Below are 23,873 nucleotides of genomic sequence, written 5' to 3'. Positions count from 1 at the left end.
GCTGCGTCAGGGCCACCAGGATGGTGCCCGGGGGATGTGCTGGCAAAAGCAGGGGCTGGGCAGGTACCTCAAGGCAGCAATGGTGTTCATGCAGCAGTATCTTAGTCCGGTGCTCAGCTGCTCCATGGGCTCCTCACACAACAGAACCTGCAAAGCACAATCAGGATGGCACCTGGCAGCTGCCAGCACCCAGCAACAGCAAACCTGCCACCGGCCGCTAGGGCCTGAGTCGCCCCAGTGGCCCTTGACAAACACTGGCACACTGGTGCTGCTGTCCACCTCCACTGCTGAGCTCTCAGCAGCACCTGGAGTCCCATCTGGGGCACTTGGGTGTCTGTGCGTCATTTCCCTGCCTCCCTCTCCCCCTGTCCTGTCCTTCTCACAGGGTGCAGCTACCTGGGTGCCATGTCCCCTCACCTCAATATTCTTGCACTGATTTTTCAGCAAGCACAAGATACTGGGGCTCAGTGTGAGGCCCGTCTGTCCAGCGGTGCTGCACAGGATGCAAATGCTGTTGAGGAATTGCAGCTTCTGCACCAGATCCTGGCAAGCACACAGAGACCGAGGAGTGTGAGTGGGGACAGCCGTGGCCAGGGGGACCAGGCGTTGCGGGGTGTGGAGCAGCGCAGGACAGCTGCAGGACAGCAGCAGCTCTGCCCGGCCAGCAGCCCTCCTGCAGCCTGAAGGCAGAGCCAGAGGGACCGTCTGGAGATGCAGCTACAGCCACGATGGAGATGGCTGCTCTTACCATTTCCATGCTGATGCTGTTGGCTTGGATGAAATCCGCTGCCTCCTGTTCCACATCAGGCAGAGGCAGCAATTCAGCATCTGACCAAGGAGAGAGAGCAGTGCTCAAGAGGGGCCAAAGGCAGGTGGGAGCAGAAGAAGGAGCTCTGCCCTCTCCGGCCCTGGGCTCGCTCCCCTGGCACAGTCTGCCCGTGACAAGGGGTCCTGGTGTGGAGCAGGGGGCACTCGCTGCCCCAGCCCTGCCCACCCCGCTTTGGACCCTCACTCACCAGCATGCCGAGGGATGACCTCGGTCACTTGGTAGGGCTCCGCTGGAGATCTTCTGTCCTGGGGAGCCCCACTCTCCTCCCCGGCCATGCTGGAGCGGCTGGGGGATCTCTCCTCCATCACGTTTATAGGATGAAGGCTCAGACTATGGATGGGGCAGCCGCGGGGCTGCCAAAGGAACACAGAAACGACTGGGGCTGCGCTCGGGGGCTCTTCGCCAGACCCGCACACTCCTGCCCTGTCTGCTCGCTGTCCTGACGGACACTGCAGGCCGCCTGCTGTCGCTGCCAGCTCTGCCTGGGTGTCACAGAGATGGGTCACAAAGGGCTCCCCAGGACCCACCCGAGCAGGGCTGGTTCCAGAGCCCGGCTGAAATGGCTCAGAACAAACTCCTTTATTTCTTTTATTTCTGAATTGTAAAGATGTAAATAAATGACAAGTTTCACACAGAAGATGCAGTTCTGTGCCCTGATTTCTGATTTGATGTCATTACACTGTCAAATAACTGGGAGCACTGCAGTCCAATAAGGCAATTCCCTACACTTGGTCAGAAGTAGCTGAAATTAACACAGACAGATGCTGTTACCTTTCTGGCAGTTTTCTAACATCAACAAGTGAAAAGTTTGAACTCAGCCATTAATGCAGCATGTCAGTTACTATTTACTATTTTAAAATGTTTTAATTTTAAATTTTTAAATATTTACTATTTACTGTTTTAAAAAGTGAAGTCTCTAATTGGAAATTGTGATGATGAAATTTGGATGATCTATGTCAGCGTTTGGCTATACCTTCATGTGCACGCCTGTGTTTAATTGCTGTTCCATTCAACCAAGTGGTCACCTCTTTGTCCCATATGTGCCTTGGGCTTTGAGGACGACCTGCTCCATGATCTTCCCAGGAATAGAGATTAGGTTGAACTGCCTCTAGTTCGCCTGGACTTCCTTTCTCCCTTCTTAAATACAGGGCTCATGTTTCCCTTTTTCCAGTCACTGTGGACTTCACTGGACAGCCATGGTTTCAGATATGATGGAGGATGTTTATTATGTTGTCATTAAGCTTCACGTAAATTTCCTATTAACAATAATCTGTTTTATAACCGAACTGCAAAGAAGCTCTTTTTCAAGAGCAGACATTGCAGTGATTCAGATGAGCGTGCAACAACGGGCACTTTGGGGTGTTTTCCTGCAGGTCGCACAGCGCGGCGTGGCCAAGATCTGACAGCTGACGGCGATCGCACGGTGGATGGCGCCCCTGCAGGGCTGCCGCGGGCCCGCAGCGAGGCTGAGCGGAGCTCTGCTGTCCTGGCGACACTAGATGTCACTCCGACACCGCAGAACGGCCCTGGCAGAGGCAGCGCTGCGAGTTGGGGAGCCGCGGACTTGGGAGCTGCATCAGCACAAGGAAAAGGCAGATGGAGACGGGCTGGGTCGCTGGTATGAGCTACAGCATAGCACATGCGAGCCCGTGCAACCGCATGCAGACTTGGCCTGGAGGGGTTGGAAAACTGCACAGAGAGAAAGGCTCTGGGGGTTGTTAATGGACAGCCAGCAAAACGTGCAAGAAAAGTACGTCCAAGTGGCAAAAAATACCCACAATGTCAGGCTGCTTATCAGATATAATGTAACAGGAAGAACCAGGAAAGAAATTCTCCCCTTTTGGATGCTGAGCACCTCATTTGTTGCTAACAGACATCATTTGTTATTGTTGGATCCCACTTGGTTCCAAGGGTCCGATCGATGTTCTAGCTTGTCCAGTTCCCTTTGGATGGCATCCCTTCATTCCGTTGTATCAACAGCACCACACAGCTTGGTTGTTGCATGCAAACTCACTCTGGGTACTCTTGATCCCACTGTCTAGGTCACTGCTAAAGATGGTACAGAGCACCATTAACAAGATTAGGGATCTTGATATCAAGAATGTGGCTAACAGCAGGCAGCAAATCTCATGCTATAAAGGAACTCTAGTGCCAGGCTATGACACTACAAGACCACCAGCTTTCCATTAAAATTCCAGTGCACATCTGAAATTCCATGTGAGAGTACAGAAAGATTACCTTAATCATATTCTTGAAAATCAGAGCCTGAAATGGGGTACACTGAGCAAAGCATAGTCATCCAGTCAAAGTCAGTGATTCCCTTGATATATTTCACATGGGTGCAGCCTCACATTCACTTTTGATGTCCCAGACAGAAAGAATAACTTTCAGAGCATGTTTCTGCTGGTGGACTGTCTCTTTGCTACGGGATTTCCTCAGCAGAATACAAGTGGAAGTACAAGCCATCTTGAAGAGAATGGCTTGCACAGGGTGGTGTGGCCAAGATTGGAGCCTGCTGGAGAGGTGACACTCCTACACACAGTTTCTGGACGACAGAAAAGGCACAGCAGATAATGCTCAGCTGCAATGTGCTGGCAGAGCTCCTGGAGCTTCACAGCCAGGAGGAAGCAAAACCCTGGCAGCAGCTTGAGCTCATGCACTGCACAAGGCTCCCAGTGCTGTTAAACCTTAGTGCAGCCGCACTGCAGCATGATAGCAGTCCTCTTCAATGAAGCTCAAGCTCCCACATGTCTGAACTCTTGGGCAGTTGCCTGAGTGCCAGGGTTTCACAGCCTTAGCAATGCCATAGTACTGGCCAACATACCTGGTGTGAGGGAATCTGAGCTCAGGCTCATCCATGAACTCATCAACCAGTCCAGACTTAATGAGCACAGCTTCAAGCCCTGAAGAGATCCTGGACAATATAAACATGCTGCCCCTTAGTATGACAAAAGATGAACCTAATTGCACGGTCCCTGAAGTAGACCTAAATCTCCAACTCGCACAGAAAGCACTGCTTCCACCAGCCAGTGTGAAACCAATGGAATCCAAATTAGATCCCCATTTCTCAACAATACCAGTACAAAGGAGCCACTCCAGCTCCAGATGCCATCAGAGTTTGCTCCAATCCCTGCAGATGGTCCGCCCGAACGCAGCCGCAGGAGAAAGAGAGCACGAGCCGCGGTGTTGGACTGACCTGTAGCGCCGGCGATGCTGCAGGGCTTTACATGGGCTGAGCTACAAAGCTGTGGTCGCCCCGCCGGCACATCGCGGCTGGACGTTATCCTCACACAAACACAGTCCTTTCACCTGCTGGTCAGCAAACAACAGAGCACAACACACACCAGCAAACAGGACTCATGCAAAAAAAGGAGAAGAAGAAATTGCTAGAGGGTGTTTCTCAGAAGCACAGAAGCACAAGCCAACTAGAAGATAGCTGCAATTATTCTTGTAAGTAATGTCTTCTGTTGTCTTGATGTGGCTGGTGTTGAGCAAAGCAAACAAAGTCAGCCCGATTTTCTTAAAACCAGATTAATCTGCGAGGCACAATGTAATCACAGAATCACAGAATGACCCGGGTTGGAAGGGACCTCGAGGATCATGTAGTTCCAACCCCCCTGCCTGGCAGGGCCACCAAACATACACCTTTACTAGATCAAGTTGCCCAGGGCCCCGTCCAACCTGGTCTTGAACACCTCCAAGGACACAGCATCCACAACCTCCCTGGGCAGCCTGATCTGTATGTACAGAAGCAGTAAAACTCCTGGTGTTATTTCTCTCTGGGCTATCCTGTGTACTTCTACCCACTGGAGAAGGGTTTTGCTTGTCTATATGATCATAGTCAATCTAAAGGCAGCAAACTACTCATGGCTGCATTCTCATTTTATTCATGACTAATGATAGCTTCCATAATCAGAAATTACAGAATTTCAGGGAAAAAAAATAAATAAATGGAGAAAGAAAGAAAAAGATAATATATACATTACAATTGTTGCTATGCCCTCTCAGAGGCTCAAGACTAATAGGGAGATATCCTTGCTATCCCCATGTTCAAAAAAGCAGTGTAATATCTACACTGACTGTATTGCTACTGACGTTATGTATCAAAAATGCACTTCTTTATTTTGAAAGACTACTTCACAAATTTGTAGTAGGAATAAGGTATATTTAACTGGTCAGCACACAGTATCTATTAAGATAGGCTGGAAAGGAAGGTTGTAACATGCCTGCTATGGGGGTCTGCTTCCACTTTCCAGTCTATAGAGGGATCTGAGATTAACTGGAGAGGTGCGCTGACACTGCCTGCATTTAGAATGATGGAAGAATGAACCAACTGAAAGGAAAATTCACTCTGTGTTTTGAACTAAGTCATGGAACAACCAAAATTTGCTGTTGGACTTTGATACTTTAAATAGAAAGGAGGAAACATGGATACTTATTTCCGTAGCTGAGAACACAAACCCTCAGAGAGGTTTCCTGCACAACACGGCTGATAAAGATCTTATAAAACTTTTCCCAAACCAAATAATCTTGCTATTCAGTGTAGTTTAAGAATTAGAAATGAGAAGGGAACATGACTTGGCCAACTCTGAGGACTAATCAGCTTTTCCCTATATCATAGAATCATAGAATTATTAAGGTTGGAAAAGACCTCTAGAATCCTCTAGTCCAAACATCAACCCATCACCACCAAAACAAGTAATAAAAGAATGATTTTTATTAATAAACTGAGTGATAGCAGTTGTCAGAAAAATGAATGTGTCACAAGCAGAGGTAAACTTCACAGCAAAACCAGATGTAACATTTCCTATCCATGCTTCATCCTCACAGGAAAAGCCTTTCTTCACAAGATCTTCTGGAAGGGAGATGGTAAGAAACGTGAAAACTGAAGGATCCCAGCAGAGCTCACCAGAAGCTCCCTCTGTACGTAGATGGTTGCAGAGACAAAAGGTCAAGCCCACTTTTGGAGGGAGCTTGGTGATGTTTACCACCAACGTTACACCAACTTCAGGTAAGTCTGCTTGCTTTCACATCCTTACAAAAGTGCACGGAATGGATGAACATCCACTTCTTTGGTTGGCTGTTGCTGTTGCTTTTACTCCAAAGGCAAACGATACAGGATTTGCTGGTGATCTTCTCCACTCCATTGCTGTGGGATTTTAAAATAACTCTTTTTCTGTTTCAAAAAATGCAACTTTGGCACTGCTTTCTAATTTTCAACAATACAGTGAAATCCCGATCCCATTTGGATGACAATAAGGTGGACCAGACTGCATTCTGAAGAGGACAAAACATGCTTGCTCCGTCCTTGGCTCTTGTGCAGGGGGACCCTAACACCAATTCAGTTCATTGGAGAAATTTCCTCCAGTGACTCTTGCCCCCGTGCCTTCCTTCATCTTCCATTGTTTTGTTGTTGCGTTGCTTTTATTAGTAGTACTAGAAACAGTAGTATTGTTGTTGTTTGAAGAGTCAAATGTCATCAGAGAAAGTTTGCAGAAACCTTTCTAATGTGATTTTGAAATGCAAACTCAAAAGCAAAGATGTTGAATTCTGGATTCCTGGCTCTCCAAGACATAGGAAAAGAACATGTGTTTTTTTGTCTTTTTCCACGTGACACTAATGCAGAGGCACACAGCACGATAAGCAAGCAGGAGTTTTGCTGTCAAGCATTTTGGCTTTGCAGAAGTTGAGAAAACCATAACTTTTCTGCGTGCTGATTTAAGATTCAAGAACTCGTATGATGAGTTCCAGATAAGTCAGAGAAATTATGATCAGTTCTGTGTCTGTGTGCATGCATGCTGCTCTCTAGTGGTCACGGTCAGACGTCTTCTCCTGATCTTCCTTGCAAAGGATTTCTATCGTGCTTTTCAATTTCAATTGTCAGTACCTACAGACCCAGTTATAACCAGCTTGGTTCCTGTTCTTTCTTCCAAGATGTCAGTACTCCAAGGCGCCTGCCGTTGTTCAGGGGGTCTGCCTTGCATGACAGGAACGCGTGTCCCAGCAACGTTGCTGTACAGGTGTCCTAGCAACGTTGATGAACAAGAATTATCCCTCAGAAGGCTATGCAGGACCAGCGGAAAAGTGCTGGGAGCCTTCTCCGTGCTGGTGCCGCCTTCTGCCTTTGTTGTCGCAGTATCTGGATGGTCTCAGATGCCACAACACGGACTGCCAGATGGGGGTCATCTTCCAACGGTTGAAGGGCTGCAACAGAAGGAAACAGAGCAGAGATTGAACCCCAAGTCTGCAGAGAGCCACCAGCTTCCACTCCAGACCTTGCCAGCCCCAATCCTTGATTTTCCTGGCCAGGAGGAGCACGGGAGACTGACGGGACAGCAGGAAGACACTGCTCAGGACTGCCAGGAATGCTCCTCTGTCCCTGCAGCATTTCCTTGCAGCAGGGCAAAGCACAGCTGCATGCTGCCCAGCTCTGCCCCCAGCCCCAACACACACAGCACTGCCCTCACTCACCACTGCAGAGTTCATTCAGCATCTCCTCACTCTGCTCCCTGGAGTGCTTCCCAATCAGCCCTAGGGAAAGAACTCCGTCAGACACCCACTCCCCCGTACGGTGCCCGAGGGTGGACATGAGCAAGGCACCCACTGGGGCTACCGGCATGGGCAGGCTGTACCTGGGGGCTTCAGGGCTGTGCCTTCCTGCCAGGGCAGGGCCCAAAGAGGGACGCAGGGGTTGGGCTCACCAATGAATCTGACAGCCTCGCATCGCAAGGAGGCCTGAGAATCCTCCAGGTATGGCAGGCTCTGCTGCAGTTGGCCTTCCACTCCCTTTCTGTCCTTCTGCAGCTGAAGAAGAGCACAAGAGCATGGGTTTGCAGAGTGGCCACAGCTGCTGCTGCAACCCCTCCTCCAGCATCCCCTTTCCCCCAGCAAAAAGGTGGGGGCTGTGAGATTGTCCTCACCAAACACTTCATGATCCCCACTGTGTTCTTCTGCCAGGCCTGCTGCTTGAGCTCCTTCCACTTCAGGAACTTTGCACAGGACACAAGGGCTTCCCCAGATGCCTACAGAACAACAGATGCAGGGACATGGCACCACACACACAGACACACATCCCAGTGTCTGAATGCTTGCTCAACTTGCTCTCAATTGCACATCACTGCTCAGCTGTCAGAACACCACTGCCTGCACACTGCTCAGCTCTGAAATTCGTACCTGTGCTACGCTCAGGGTCTCATCACTCATGTGAAAGAGCAGAGGGAGCAGGGCCCTGCGCACGGTCTTCTTCATGCTTCCCTTCTGAGACCACAGCACAGCATCCATCACATCCGTGAAGAGGCAGATGGAACCTTCTCGCACTTCACATGATGCCTGAGGGAGAACAGGAGGACGTCAGACCTCAGCAGCACACTCTCACTGCCCATGGTGAGCATGAGTGTAGGCTGAGCCCCAGCACAGGGGCCTGACATCACCAAGAACAACCAAGCTGCACCAGCAGGGACACGGCCTGCTGTGCTGCAGAGCCCACAAGACATCTCATTCCTGAGAGCCCAGAGAAGGAAAGGAGAAGATGCTCCTGTCAAGTACCCACCCGCAGAGCTCAGCCTCCCACAACAGACTTACGTGATTAAAAAGAGGCAGGATCTTCTCAGCCAGCTCCAGAGCAAAGGGACTGGCGTGCCTCTTCCCCAGATGTTGCATTGCATTCCTGAAGATATTCAGCACCTTCACAGTAATGGCTGTGTTGGCAAACAGCAGGTTCTCCATGACGCCTGGAAGCAGGGCCCGGATTTCTCTTGCCTGTACAAAACACACAATTTCCTTTCCATCAGGAGGACAGCGGCTGAAACACAGTGTTGCCCATTGCCCCAGCACCAGGCTGTCAACATGAGGCCTTCGTTTGACAAGGTCCTGCTCACCGTCTCAGGTCTATCCGACAGCAGCACGAGGCGTCTGAGCACCAGCCAGAGCACTGGCAGGCTTTCCACATTCAGAAGCTTCTGGAGCAGTGCTGGCTTACACAGCTCCTTGACCAGCTCTTCAGTGGGAGGCATCGCCTGAAACCAACACAGCAGTGAGAGGCAGGCAGAGGCAGCAGGACATCCTGCACCCTGCAGCTCCTGGCTGCTCTGGCACCTCAAGGCAGGGCACTAGGGAGACATAGCCCAGCCTGAGCTAGCAGTGCTCTTACGGAGAGCACGTTCCCTTGTCCAGTAACTCACAGTCAAGCGAAGGAGGCCCAACTCCTCTGTGCTGATGCTCAATATCTCACACAGCTGTTGGTCCTGCAGAACACTGCTGAGCTCATCCCAGATCCGCTTGGATGCTTCCAGCAGGGTCAGCACACTCTTGAGTATGTCCAGGGTAGTGCTATAAACAGAGAGCAATGCTGTGTCAGCTGGGCTGCCTTAGCCACAGCACCACGGCTCAGGCAGGAGCCTGATGGGGGGCTCTGGGCTGCCATGGTTGGTATTGGCTGCTGCAGCTCTGAGCAGCCCACCAGCTCTGGAAAGCACAGTGGGATGGAGGGCCTGCTCCTCGGGATGTCCTGCAGCTTTCCTTGGCTCTGGCAACCAGACCATTTCTGAGCCCTGCTCTTCATATGGAACAAACATGTGAGGCTGTCTGGGCTGATACCTGTCAGTCTGTGGGAGGTCGGTCAGCACACTCCTCAGCACATCTCTGGGAAACTGGGCGGTCAGCACATCCAGCACTGAGAGCAGGATCTGCTGGACTGATGTGCTCTGGATCTTCAGGTTGGCGTGGATGAATCCCAGAATCTCTGGCACCTGTTGTGAGAACACAGGGAGACTGCTGCTGCCACTGCACTGCAGCCATTTGCCTCCCAGGCTGTGTTATTACTGCCCTTCCCACAGCTCTTTGCTGCCTTCAAATGGCTTCAGTTCCCAAGAGCTGTGGCAGGCAGGGTCGCCTCACTCTGCTTACATCCATCAGCCAGGTGCCAGGGTCTCTCCTAAGCACATCCAGCATAGTCTCAGCCCACTTCTTCTCATCCACACTGTAGTCCCCTGTGATCTTCTCCAGGGTTACGAGGGCAATGTCTGTCCTCTGAGAAGGGGCAAGACTTTTTCCAAGGCCCTGCAGTAAGAAGGAAAAAAGGAGGGAAGGCATGTTAAACAGAATGAGAGAATAGTGTCTGGAGCGGGATGACCACAGGCAAAAGGAAGGATAATGACTCTCATGTCAAAAGCATTCTGTGGGTTCATGCCTGAGCCCCAGCTTGTCTCACAGGTACTCCTGAGTCATAGAGACAGCTCTGGGATGCAAAGAATGAGAGTGCCCGGCTGGAATTTTCATGTCTCCTTACCTGCTGCCAGGAGCTGCTGGTCATGAAGTTACTAAGCTTCCAGATGCGCCCCAAAGCCCTCTCACACACAGTCTGTGTCTTGGAGATGCTGAAAGGCAGCAGCACCTGTGAGGAGAGGAGCTGCTGGTTAGCCTGGGAGCTGCTGATGCCCACTGCAGGAGAAGCAGGTCTGCTGAGCTCCTGGCTGGAATCACAGCATCCATCCAGGCTTCCCCTGAGCTTAAGCCAAGCCCATCATGGGGCTACTGCCGCCGGGGTCCCTTGCCGGCTCCAACTGCTGCCAGTGCCGTTTCCATGGAGCGGGATATACTTCTACTAGAAGGGAGCTCTGGGGGCAGAACTTCACAATAGACAGACCTCCAAGATTCCCTGCAGCCGACTCTTGACACTGGCAATGGGACAGACATCTAGTACAATCTGCAGCATGTCGTCCATAGCTTCCAGGGTCTGTAAAGAGAACAGTGGGTTGTGGAAGTCTTTCAGGGTTCCCTTTCATACCCAGGAGACTGCTGTGAACCCCTCTGGCTGCCAAGGAAGGATACCCACAGATCTGTGCACAGGGGCACCCTGCAAGGCTGCTGCCCTCAGACCAGGCTACAGCACAGGGTGTTTGCCAAGCCCAAGGCAAGAGTGAGAGGGGTGAGGGCAGGCAAGGCTGCTGCCTTGTCCCACAAACATCTTGATACATCTCTGGACACAGGTAATGCAAGCGGCAGCCCAGAGGCATGGGGTCAACAGTAGATTGATCCCAAGTAATACATACCTGGTTGTAGAGGGAAATGTTCAAGGCCCTGGATGGAGGAAGGTAGAAGACGACGCTGCAGCACACCTTGAACAGATGGAATAGATCTTCCTCCATAACTGCATTCACTGTGCTGCAATTAGAGAGACACTGATGCTAGGAGCGGTGCCTGGGTGCTGAGGCAGGGCTGGAACAGGTCCTCCCCTGGGCAAGGCTCCCTGAGAGGGATGGGGAGCCCTGCCAGGAGGTGCCTCCTCCCCCACGGGGCTGCTCTGGGTCAGAGGACAGTCCTGATGTCACCAGCTTTGGGGCGACGGCCAAGACTTAGCGGGGAGCTGCGTCAGGGCCACCAGGATGGTGCCCGGGGGATGTGCTGGCAAAAGCAGGGGCTGGGCAGGTACCTCAAGGCAGCAATGGTGTTCATGCAGCAGTATCTCAGGCCGGTGCTCAGCTGCTCCATGGGCTCCTCACACAACAGAACCTGCAAAGCACAATCAGGATGGCACCTGGCAGCTGCCAGCACCCAGCAACAGCAAACCTGCCACCGGCCGCTAGGGCCTGAGTCGCCCCAGTGGCCCTTGACAAACACTGGCACACTGGTGCTGCTGTCCACCTCCACTGCTGAGCTCTCAGCAGCACCTGGAGTCCCATCTGGGGCGCTTGGGTGTCTGCGCGTCATTTCCCTGCCTCCCTCTCCCCCTGTCCTGTCCTTCTCACAGGGTGCAGCTACCTGGGTGCCATGTCCCCTCACCTCAATCTTCTTGCACTGATTTTTCAGCAAGCACAAGATATTGGGGCTCAGTGTGAGGCCCGTCTGTCCAGCGGTGCTGCACAGTATACAAATGCTGTTGAGGAATTGCAGCTTCTGCACCAGATCCTGGCAAGCACACAGAGACCGAGGAGTGTGAGTGGGGACAGCCGTGGCCAGGGGGACCAGGCGTTGCGGGGTGTGGAGCAGCGCAGGACAGCTGCAGGACAGCAGCAGCTCTGCCCGGCCAGCAGCCCTCCTGCAGCCTGAAGGCAGAGCCAGAGGGACCGTCTGGAGATGCAGCTACAGCCACGATGGAGATGGCTGCTCTTACCATTTCCATGCTGATGCTGTTGGCTTGGATGAAATCCGCTGCCTCCTGTTCCACATCAGGCAGAGGCAGCAATTCAGCATCTGACCAAGGAGAGAGAGCAGTGCTCAAGAGGGGCCAAAGGCAGGCGGGAGCAGAAGAAGGAGCTCTGCCCTCTCCGGCCCTGGGCTCGCTCCCCTGGCACAGTCTGCCCGTGACAAGGGGTCCTGGTGTGGAGCAGGGGGCACTCGCTGCCCCAGCCCTGCCCACCCCGCTTTGGACCCTCACTCACCAGCATGCCGAGGGATGACCTCGGTCACTTGGTAGGGCTCCGCTGGAGATCTTCTGTCCTGGGGAGCCCCACTCTCCTCCCCGGCCATGCTGGAGCGGCTGGGGGATCTCTCCTCCATCACGTTTACAGGATGAAGGCTCAGACTATGGATGGGGCAGCCGCGGGGCTGCCAAAGGAAAACAGAAACGACTGGGGCTGCGCTCGGGGGCTCTTCGCCAGACCCGCACACTCCTGCCCTGTCTGCTCGCTGTCCTGACGGACACTGCAGGCCGCCTGCTGTCGCTGCCAGCTCTGCCTGGGTGTCACAGAGATGGGTCACAAAGGGCTCCCCAGGACCCACCCGAGCAGGGCTGGTTCCAGAGCCCGGCTGAAATGGCTCAGAACAAACTCCTTTATTTCTTTTATTTCTGAATTGTAAAGGTGTAAATAAATGACAAGTTTCACACAGAAGATACAGTTCTCTGCCCCTATTTCTTATTTGATGACATGACACTGTCAAATAACTGGGAGCACTGCAGTCCAATAAGGCAATTCCCTACACTTGGTCAGAAGCAGCTGAAATTAACACAGACAGATGCTGTTACCTTTCTGGCAGTTTTCTAACATCAACGAGTGAAAAGTTTGAACTCAGCCATTAATGCAGCATGTCAGTTACTATTTACTAGTTTAAAATGTTTTAATTTTAAATTTTTAAATATTTACTATTTTAAAAAGTTATGCCTCTAATTAGAAATTCTGATGATGAAATGTGGATGATCTATGTCAGCATTTGGCTATACCTTTATGTGCATGCCTGTGTTTAATAGCGGTTCCATTCAACTGAGTGGTCACCTCTTTGTCCCATATGTGCCTTGGGCTTTGAGGAGGACCTGCTCCATGATCTTCCCAGGAATAGAGATTAGGTTGAACTGCCTCTAGTTCGCCTGGACTTCCTTTCTCCCTTCTTAAATACAGGGCTCATGTTTCCCTTTTTACAGTCACTGGGGACTTCACTGGACAGCCATGGTTTCAGATATGATGGAGGATGTTTATTATGTTGTCATTAAGCTTCACGTGAATTTCCGATTAACAATAATCTGTTTTATAACCGAACTGCAAAGAAGCTCTTTTTCAAGAGCAGACATTGCAGTGATTCAGATGAGCGTGCAACAACGGGCACTTTGGGGTGTTTTCCTGCAGGTCGCACAGCGCGGCGTGGCCAAGATCTGACAGCTGACGGCGATCGCACGGTGGATGGCGCCCCTGCAGGGCTGCCGCGGGCCCGCAGCGAGGCTGAGCGGAGCTCTGCTGTCCTGGCGACACTAGATGTCACTCCGACACCGCAGAACGGCCCTGGCAGAGGCAGCGCTGCGAGTTGGGGAGCCGCGGACTTGGGAGCTGCATCAGCACAAGGAAAAGGCAGATGGAGACGGGCTGGATCACAATGGAATACCCCACAACAACAACACAAACTTTCCAGCACTTAAGGATGACTAAATCTGCCCTCACCAAAGAACGAGTCTGCGCTGCCAACACTGTTTAGCATTCGATCTATTGTGAGTAACAGCGTGGAAACTCCACTAGGGGACAGTGTGGATTCACTTAGGGATAGGGGAAGGTTTAGGGGCTAAAATCTGGGCTTCAATTAAGCAATACCTGTTCAAGATTCTGGCCGATCTCAGCCACTCCTTAATCCTGCACCTTAAAGGTGGCATATTTTCCTTTATTTCCGTGATGCCATGTGAGGGATCTGTGTCAAACCCTTGGGTATCTACCCACAAACACCCAGAGGCTCCTCATATGGCATCAAATAGAAGGGCACTGCCACACACTGATGAAGCCATTCTGATTCTTCCAGGTAAATCCTGCATGTTTTGGTTTCTATGCAGAGATAACTTTGCTGTTTGCAACTATTTTTTTTTTAAATCACTGTGTTCACATTGCAGACACCTACACCTGTACTGATGGACCAAAGCAGCACTGGAAGCACTGCAAACAGCTCGTTTTTTGAGGATCCACCTGCTACAAAAAATAACTTCTTTGTGAAACTCTCAGGCACCAAGCCACACCACTGTGCACAACGCACATCCCATATTCTGACCAGGAAAATATGTCACTTGCTGTCATGGTCAGGTCTTGGCACCTCTGGACAATGCTTCACTCGCTGCCCTCTGTCACAGGAGCTGGCACAGTGGATAAACAAGAAATTCACTAGTGAAAATGACAAGTATCCTTGTAATGATTCTATGTTTCAACTGCAGTAACAGACGATTTGAGCTCTGCTCTACTGGAGATAGTACAGCAGCAGCCATCCAAAACAGAAGACAAGTCTGATCGAAGAGGCTCTACAGTTTCCAGTGCTGTGGCCAGGCACTGTCCTGTCCTGCTTTCCATGCGTCCCATCCTGTGATCAGCATTCACATCCTGCCCTTGGGGACATGCTGCTCCTCCAGGCTGATGCAGCTTGTAATCTCCCTCTTTCCCCTCACATTCCATTGTCTGCTTGTGAACAACTTGTCTTGTTTCATTGAGCTTCCCCTCTGTGGCACAGTACTGCCTCGTTACAGCACTCATTTTGGATGTTTATGAGGCCTCTCAATTGTCAGCTTTGATTAAAATAAGACCTGCAAGTCATTAGGAATGGTGGACTTGCAGGTGTGCTCATGTACAGCACAGCAGTATAACTATACAGAAGTTCTTTGTAGAGGGAGGGCCGGGGGGAACACTAAAAAGAAATGATGAGGAGCTAGAAGCTGATTTGGTGATGTGCCAAAGTGGACTTCTATTTGGCTGGGCTGGGGTAGAGACAGCCACACTGACCAGCTGGAGAGGGCTGAAGTGTGCAGCTGACCTGTCTGGTGGATGAAGGAAAGGCTGTTGATGTGGTCTACTTAGACTTCAGCAAAGCCTTTGACACTGTCTCCCATGCTATTCTCCTGCAGAAGCTGGCAGCGCGTGGCTTGGATGGATACACTCTCAGCTGGGTAAGGAGCTGGCTGGAGGGCTGGGCCCACAGAGTGGTGGTGAATGAGTTAAATCCAGCTGGCGACTGGTCTCGAGTGGTATTCCCCAGGGGTCAGTGATGGGGCCTGTCCTCTTCAACATCTTTATTGATGACCTGGATGAGGGCATGGAGTGCACCCTCAGTAAGTAAGGACCTGCAGGTACTGATTGATGCTCGGCTGAACATGAGCCAACAGTGTGCCTGGGTGGCCAAGAAGGCCAAAAGCATCCTGGCTTGCATCACAAACAGTGTTACTAGCAGGAACAGGGAGGTAACTGTCCCCCTGTACTCGGCATTGGTGCGGCCGCACCTTGAGTACTTCATTCAGTTTTGGGCCCCTCACTGCAAGAAAGACATTGAGGCCCTAGAACGTGTTCAGAGGAGGGCTACAAAGCTGGTGAGGGGTCTGGAGCACAGGCCTTATGAGGAGCGGCTGAGGGAGCTGGGATTGTTCAGCCTGGAGAAGAGGAGGCTCAAGGGAGACCTCGTTGCTCACTGTAACTAACTGAAGGGAGGTTGTAGTGAGCTGGGGGTTGGCCTCTTTTCTTGTGTAATCAGCGATAGAACTTGAAGGAATGGTTTTAAGCTGCAGCAGGGGAGATTCAGGCTGGACATTAGGAAATATTACTTCCCCTAAAGGGTATTCAGGCACTGGAATGCACTGCCCAGGGAGGTGGTGGAGTCACCGACCATGGGAGTGTTCAAGAAACGTCTGGATGTTGTGTTGAAGGATATGATTTAACTGGGAAGTGTTGGTGATGGTTGGACTGGATGATCTTCCAGGTCTTTCCCAAACTTGATAATTCTGTGACGGCGATCGCACGGTGGATGGCGCCCCTGCAGGGCTGCCGCGGGCCCGCAGCGAGGCTGAGCGGAGCTCTGCTGTCCTGGCGACGCTAGATGTCACTCCGACACCGCAGAACGGCCCTGGCAGAGGCAGCGCTGCGAGTTGGGGAGCCGCGGACTTGGGAGCTGCATCAGCACAAGGAAAAGGCAGATGGAGATGGGCTGGATCACAATGGAATACCCCACAACAACAACACAAACTTTCCAGCACTTAAGGATGACTAAATCTGCTCTCACCAAAGAACGAGTCAGCGCTGCCAACGCTATTTAGCATTCGATCTATTGTGAGTAACAGCGTGGAAACTCCACTAGGGGACAGTGTGGATTCACTTAGGGATAGGAGAAGGCTTAGGGACTAAAATCTGGGCTTAAATTAAGCAATACCTCGTTAAGATACTGGCCAAAGAGTGTTCTCCAGTTTCCAGTGCTGTGGCCAGGCACTGTCCTGTCCTGCATTCCATGTGTCCCATCCTGTGATCAGCATTCACATCCTGCCCATGGGGACACGCTGCTCCTCCAGGCTGATGTTTCCCCTCTGTGGCACAGTACTGCCTCATTTCAGCGCTCATTTTGGATGTTTATGGTGCCTCTCAATTGTCAACTTCGATTAAAATCAGACCTGCAAGTCATTAGGAATGGTGGACTTGCAGGTGTGCTCATGTACAGCACAGCACTATAATTATACAGCAGTTCTAGAAGCTGATCTGGTGATGTGACGAAGTGGACTTTTATTTGACTGGGCTGGGGTAGAGACAGCCACACTGACCAGCTGGAGAGGGCTGAAGTGAGGTGTGTAGGAGAGCCTAAAGTCATGTATGCATGCACACATTCTTCCTGTGAAGCATGCATTCCTATCGCCTAATTCTCTGTTCATTAAAACCAGAAGATGCCATTACATACCCATGTATACTCATATTTAATCATTCTCTCTCGACTGCATGACCTCCATCTAAGCAGAATGCAAATGACTTCTGGCTGCAGCACAGTATTCTTTCATCTTTAAACCTGGTCCTGCTTCCAAAGTCATGTTCCACAAGAGCAAGACAGTGATCCCATGGAAAAAAACAGGGGACTGCCTTTTCTCACAATTTATGAGCTGGCATTTTGTTGAATATTGGCTGAGCACACTGGCAATGACAGCACTAGTGTCACAGGCAGCTGCCTTATCATCTTGATGCTAACAATATAGAGTTTAACAAAATTATTGGTAATTATTGGACTGACTTCCATCACGTATCAGAAGGAATGAGAAATGTTTGAGTAAAGAGGAAAGAGGAGGAAAATGTCTCTGGTCATGAACTTCAACTGAACTTTCTCCAAGAACTTTCCTGTGGCAAAAGTTCAGAGGCACTTTCAAGCAGTGACTGGAAGCCACTGGGGAAGAGCAAAGAGACACTGAGACCTGTGCTCTTTGTCATGCCAGATACACTCTCAGGAGTACTGTGACAAATTCAGTGTGGAGGCAGCTCTGGTCCTTTCCAGCCCGCACAAAAGACCTCGAGGAGAATTCAGCCGTGCCAAGGGAAGGCAGCTCAGAACTCTCAGACCTGGGAGAGCATAACAGAAGGTGTCTGCTGTTGTCCCTCGCTGGAAGCTGCGCGACGGAGCGGGACATGCGGGGCCGGGGACAGCGGGGACACGGCGCGGGGACATCCCCCGCCGGGCGAACACCGCCACCGACAGCTGCGGGAATACACGGGGAAGCCCCGAGCCCCGGGCAGCTCCGCGTGCTGCCAGTACCGCTCCGCTGCCGAGTAGAGGCTGCGGGCACAGCGCGGGGCAGCTCCCAGCTGACCCCATCCCGTTGCAGGCAGTAGCGAGAAGCGGCACGCACTTCTCATCAGTGCGGTGGTACGAAGGAACTGATGCTGCCCGGCACCGCCGCCCGACACCCGACTCGTCTCAGCATCGTCAACGCCGAGACTCTTCTCGGTGAGCTCCGACCCCAGCGCCCCGTGACGGCGCAGCCCCGGAGCCCCTCGGAAGCGCCGGGCGGGGGAAGCGGCGTGGGACGAGATATCGCTTCCCTCCCTCGACTACTCCCGGTTACGACGCTGTTGCGCTGCGCATCCTCCGCTTTCCCCGTGGCTCCGGTGGGAGCGGTGGTCGGGTCGCTTCCCGGGAGCTCCTCTCCAAGTGCCCCGGTGTCACGGAGGGACCGAACGTGGCACCTCGGTACGTGTGCCTCTGCGAGCGGGGCCGGAGTCGGGCTGGTACCAGCTGCGGAGATGCGTTCTGCCGCTTCTGGCTTTGCGTCTACCGCCCGTCAAGAGACGAGGGGAGGAGCGGAAGGGTCTTTCAGCTCTGGCGGCTCCGAGCAATGCGGGCTCCTAACAAGGAGCCGCCGGCACCGCGCTACGGGAGGGTGGGCAGCGCCTCCGCCGAGCTGAAAAGTTACAAGCATCTCTGTTCTGTTTCTTCCAGAGAGTCGTAGGCAGAAGCGGGCGTTTTCTGCCGTCAGCAGGGCACGTTTCAGAACAGCGGGGCCAGGAGAAGGGAACTCTGGAGCGGCCACCAGCACTGGGACCAGGCGGTTGAGCTGCATGGCCTCGTGCTGCAGAACACTGCGAGACTTTTGAGAAGTTCCCTGTGGTTTTCTTTTAGCAAAACCGATGCAGAAATTTATCATTTCGCTCAGTACTCGCTGGTCATCTGAGTCTATGCAACTGAATAGCAAATGAAGGGGTTGTTATTTCAAAGAAGGTGGTTTGAGGTCACTAAGTGGGACCGTGATGGATTGGGTTTTTTTGGTTTTTTGTGGTTTTTTTTTCGTTGTTGGTTTTGTGTGTGTGTGTATGTGTGTTTTGCTCTGTTTTCTGTTTTTGATTCATGTTTTTCACTCTTTGCCCTCCATCACTTTGTGCTGCAAGTAGCCATGTGGTCAGGCCACACATGGCAATGTGCAGCCTCTTTGGAGCAAAGCTTTGCTCTGACCAATACATCCACCCTGAACCACCCAGGCAATCTGATGTCCTGGGAGATGGGAGAGTTCCATGTTCCCCAGACTCAGAGTGTGATGCAGTAGGTGCCTGGATGGTCAGCTGAAAACACAGACACCATTCCTAGGGCTGTACCAGAAATATGGAGATATGGCACTCATTAGTGGGCATCCTACTGATGGCTCAGTGATTGGACTTGATCTTCTTAGAGGTCTCTTCCAAACTTAGTGCTTACATATGATTCTGTCACTTTATACTGTCACTGCAACACTTTCATGCAGCTTTTGCACTGGTGCAGGTAAGGGTGTGGGCAGAGGTTGTGGGTCCTCATGGCTCAGGACTCTTTGGTTTCCAGCAGGCCCAGTTCCAGGGTGCTCTCAGATGTGGGCTTGCACACACATGGCTTCAAGGTCTTCAGCCAGCATGCTGGTGAGGGACCTGTGTTCTCTTTGGTATTGCATTTATTACCACTTCTTTCAAATACTGACAGCAGAGCACTTTTGTGAAACTGCCCAGATTTTGGTGATGCTCAGAGAGAGAAGCCAACATTCAACAGCTCCTGGACAAACACGTGAGCTGAATGAAGTTTAATCTCTGCAAGAACCTGATGAATGTAATATGCTTTTATGGTTCACTTCCCTTTATTTGTAACTTGAAAGAATAGATCAAGGCTGGCAAAATAATGCTGGAATTCAAATTTGGATTAGAAGTTTTTAATGTCTAGGAAGTTGTGTAACATAAGGTGATAAAAGCATTTGGGATCTATGCTCTGTCTGAGAGTTGCTTCTAGGAAGACTGAAAGGCAAAAGGAATTACATGGGCTGCTCTGAAAGTAATGTCCCCTATACATTTATATGGTAACTACAACAGATACAAAGAGTTCAATAACACTGAGCCACTTACAGCTACAAAACACATTTTTTTCAACGTAATCACCATCATTAATGTATTTTTCCCTGAGATGAACAAGATCCTGCATGCAGCACTTGTGAAAACCTGCATCAGCGGAGATAACTCATTCCCCAGGTGCTGTGATGGTGTCACTGCTGAAACACACCACCCACCTCACTGTGCCAGCATCAACCAATTGGTCTCCATAAACGTTAAGCAATCAGTGATGAATGTTAGTTGGTGCTGTTTTTTTCTGCATGGAGGAATTCAGTTCCACACCTTTGCTTTATCTGCAGTATCATGCCAGACCCATTTTGTCGGACTGCCCCTCTGCTGCCATCTGTAACTCAGCAACAGGTAGTGGAATACTGGTGGAAAGGTGTAACCTCTCTTGCCGCACCACCATCTGCCTCTGAGGTCATGGGCCAATATGATAAGGCAGAAGTCTCATTTTCAGCCATGTTTAAAAATGCTTTCATTTTTAATGTTCTCTGTCCAGCTGTTTATTTGTTGAGAGATCCTGGCCATGAAAGAAAAACAGCTGTTTCCTCCAGAAGTCAGATCCTAAGCAGAAACAAGTGCCAGATGGTCAATCCAAGCTGTCTTTGCCTCCTGCACATCCACCCTGTCAGAGCTGCCATGCTCTTGGCTGGGAAGCACACTGCTGCTAATGGGACCATGAATGAGAGGCAGAGCCAGGAGCTTCTGGGGCTGCCACTGTGGAAAGCAATGCCATGTAAAGCATGTCCCTCTTGCCACGATTCCTTTTGCTGTTGTGCCACTGATAAATTACTTTTTCCTGGAAAGCAGCGTGTTGTGATCCTACCCAGACACACAAGCAGGCTTATCACCATCAGCACTCCTCTACGCTGAGAAGTCAGCAAAGCAGTGAGGTGGATGGGACACTTTGGAGATGAGCCTCCTCTGCAGAGCAGGCATCTCAGCCTGTCGTTGGCAATGCATCATGGCCATTTTCCCACTGAAATACATGAGGTGGGAGCTGTGAGTCAGCTCACCTGGTTACACCACTGTGCCAGCACCGTGAGCCCCTTTGCCAACAGACCAAAGAACTCCCTTCCCACAGCTGCAGCCATTCCCTCTCCCCATCCCCTCTGTTCAGCTTCTCTTTGCCTCCTGTGCTGAAGTTTTCACAGCTCTTGCTGTGATGGTGATCTGTTTAGGAACCACCTTAGGAAAGGCATGAACCTTCTACTTCAGAACTGTCTCAGGTCCTCCTCTGCTAAAGCTCACTTCTCTCTGTGAAGTCATTTAGGCCCCAGAAAACCTCAGTTTGACAGTGCCATGTTAAATCTTTGGTTCAGAAATTAGCTGTGGCTGTTCCCTAGTTAAATTATTTGGTTCTCAAGCTGCAGAGCTACTAACCAGTTTGGATTGATCCATTTGTGATGCTTGAGGCTGCTCTCTGAATTTTATCTGCCTTTGATTTGCATCCCACACCAGATGCATGTAGTCAGGCAGGGAGGCAGTCTGCACTCACATGCATGCACATGCTGCTGGAGCTAGGCATGTCGGGCATTCCTTGGCTTGAGAGTGCCTGAAGCTGTGGAGAGGGGGAGGTTGGATGTAGTTGAGCAAGGAGAAGTTGGCAGCTTTGGTTTTGGCAAAAGTCTCCAGTTTCCTTCAGCACTGCCCTGTGCTGCTCGCAGTGGAGGCCTGGTGATCACTGCCAGGGTCTGTGCTGGGTGACCAACCATCCCAGGCCACCAGCACCCCTGAGTGCATGGGTATGTTTGTTTGTTTAAAACCAGGATTGAGATGTAGAATTTAACTATGCTAAACTGCTGAATGTAGGGTTCATAGAGGCTTTGAAGAAATACAACTGTGACTGCTTTGTGAATAGTGATGTAGACCTGATTCCCATGGATGACAGGAACACCTACAAGTGCTACAGTCAACCAAGACACCTCTCCATCTCCAAGAATAAATTCAGATTTCAGTGTGACACAAGTCTGGGAGGAACTGGGGGACTGGGGTCCTGCAAGTGTCCATGTCTCTTCTTGTGCTTCAGGGTGTCAAATGGCTCTTGTTTCTGCACAGCATGGACAGCAAGGCATTCTCACACAGTGAGGACTATGCATCATACTCTAGAAGTCTGTCAAACGTTATTTTGAGAGCAAAATAAAACATTTTTGGCTGTTCCATTTCAGGCCATAGAGGGATCTGCCTTGGTGTCTGGGGGCAGCACCAAACCGAGTGCCTGCCAGCACATGCATTCCCTAGGCTGGTGCCAACACAGCTGTGGTTTGTCTTGTCTGCCTGTTTTCTGTGCAAAGCCCTGCTGAGAATAGGACTGTCAGCAGCCCCAAGTCAGCTGCAGCTACTCCTAGCAGTTGGGTAAGGTTTAGAGCAGAAAGGCCCCAGGGGCTGTTTCTGCTTGCTGAAGCAGAGCCAAGATCCATGCTAAGTCCCAGAGGTGTGTTGGTAGCTGGACCACAGTCTGGAAAGGGCACCACAACCCCTGATGTCTTGTTCTCCTTAACTCTGGGTTACCCTGCAATCAGTATTTTGGAGGTGTGTCTGTTGTGAGCAAATAGCAGTTTGCAAAGATCAGTGGGTTCCCAAACACATGCTGGGACTGGGGCAGTGAAGATGATGACACCTGCAACAGGTAAATGAGTACCCACCTTGCAGCTGGAGCTCCTCCACCCATCAGGACCTGCCTTGAGGGGACCTGGGGCGCACAGTGGGAGTGGGAGGAGAAGACCTTCTGCCACAGAGCCCGTCCCAATGCTCCACAGGTGACAGCCTGCCAGTGCATCCCTTTGTGCCCTAGAGGTGTCTTGCAGATAGCACACAAATATGGATGGTCTATGCCCCTCCTTGTGAAGCTTTACCTCTGCTCAGTTCATTTTCTACCAGCACTTTGGCTTTCATATCTTGATAAATGAACACTCTTCTGACTGCTGTCCAAGTAAGTTAAAACTGGATGCTTCCCTTTCAAATTCCATCCTCAGTCATGGAGCAAAGTCAGTGCTGACACTGGCAGAGCTGGCAGGGGGCTGCCTGGTGCTGGCAGGGGATGTCCTCATTCCCAGTGCTGATGCACTTGTCTGTTAGCAAGCCTGCAAACACACAGCTAAACCATCAACAAAAAACAGGTAGTGGCAGTTAGTGGGAAGTACCCTCACAAGAGCCTAACATACCTTCTTTTGGCAGGCTGGTGTTCAAGGCCATGGGCACATCTCTGCCAGGTGCCGTCATTGGGAAATCCAGAATGATTCACCACTGACATGATGAGAAGAATGAGCCCAGCCCCAAGAGGTACGTGACTGCTGTCCTCATCCTTTTATGGATTCCTGTTCTCTTGCCCTGAACCTGTACTTATCTCTGGCCAACCTCACAGCTCCCATTCTGAAGGCACACTGCCTTTCCAGCGTGTTTTCTTGTCTCTGCAAGGTTTCACCACAACACCAGTGCCTTCCATCTATTTCTTTTCCCCCTGGCTTCCATTTTCAACATACCACACATTTCTGAGCAAGCTGTGAGTGGCTGTTTTCAGCATATCTGTTAGAACACCCCTTCCTTATTATTAAATTTTTAATTATTAATATATATATATTTTCCTAACAGATGCCAAAACCATTTTCTCTGTGTACAAAGTACATCCTGAATAACTGAGTGTGGGTTCAGGGAATGTCACTCTTCCTTTTAGTCTCAAAGCAGTCTTTGAGAGTTGAGCCAAAAGCTGCCTTCAGTGAGCTCTCTGTATGGGCTGGGAGCTACACAAATAGCACCTTCTTTGTGCCACCTGCTGTGGCTCTTGCACTACAGGTCTGGGGTTCTGTGGAGCCAGGGACAGTGCCTTGCTGTCTCAGACACCAGATGTCCTTCTCAGTATCTTTACTGATGATCTGGATGAAGGGATTGAGTGCACTCTCAGTTGACACAAGGTTGGAGGAAGTGTCAGTCTGCCTGTGGGTAGGAAGGGCCTGCACAGGGATTTGGGTAGGTCGGATTGATGGGCCAGTTTTATGAGTTTTAATGAG

General features: G+C 51.0%; 1 protein-coding gene across 1 annotated transcript; it reads right to left on the bottom strand.

The window, feature by feature from the left end:
- Nucleotides 1–7,438: 7,438 nt before the first annotated feature.
- LOC146753691 (uncharacterized) lies at nucleotides 7,439–10,983 on the bottom strand. Its single transcript, XM_085529431.1, has 11 exons — nucleotides 10,879–10,983; nucleotides 10,473–10,562; nucleotides 10,116–10,220; nucleotides 9,734–9,886; nucleotides 9,425–9,576; nucleotides 9,010–9,157; nucleotides 8,707–8,844; nucleotides 8,411–8,587; nucleotides 8,003–8,158; nucleotides 7,750–7,851; nucleotides 7,439–7,633 (listed from the first exon to the last, which is right to left on the bottom strand). The coding sequence occupies exons 1-11, from the start codon at nucleotides 10,972–10,974 to the stop codon at nucleotides 7,439–7,441; spliced, it is 1,512 nt and encodes a 503-aa protein (XP_085385557.1). The 5' UTR covers nucleotides 10,975–10,983.
- Nucleotides 10,984–23,873: the final 12,890 nt, after the last annotated feature.

This window comes from Coturnix japonica, chromosome Z, assembly GCF_054131305.1.
Source record: "Coturnix japonica strain WE chromosome Z, WE-NBRP24, whole genome shotgun sequence".
Taxonomy (NCBI): domain Eukaryota; kingdom Metazoa; phylum Chordata; class Aves; order Galliformes; family Phasianidae; genus Coturnix; species Coturnix japonica.
The sequence above is the reverse complement of the archived record's forward strand: the minus strand, read 5'-3'. Positions and strand labels throughout refer to the sequence as shown.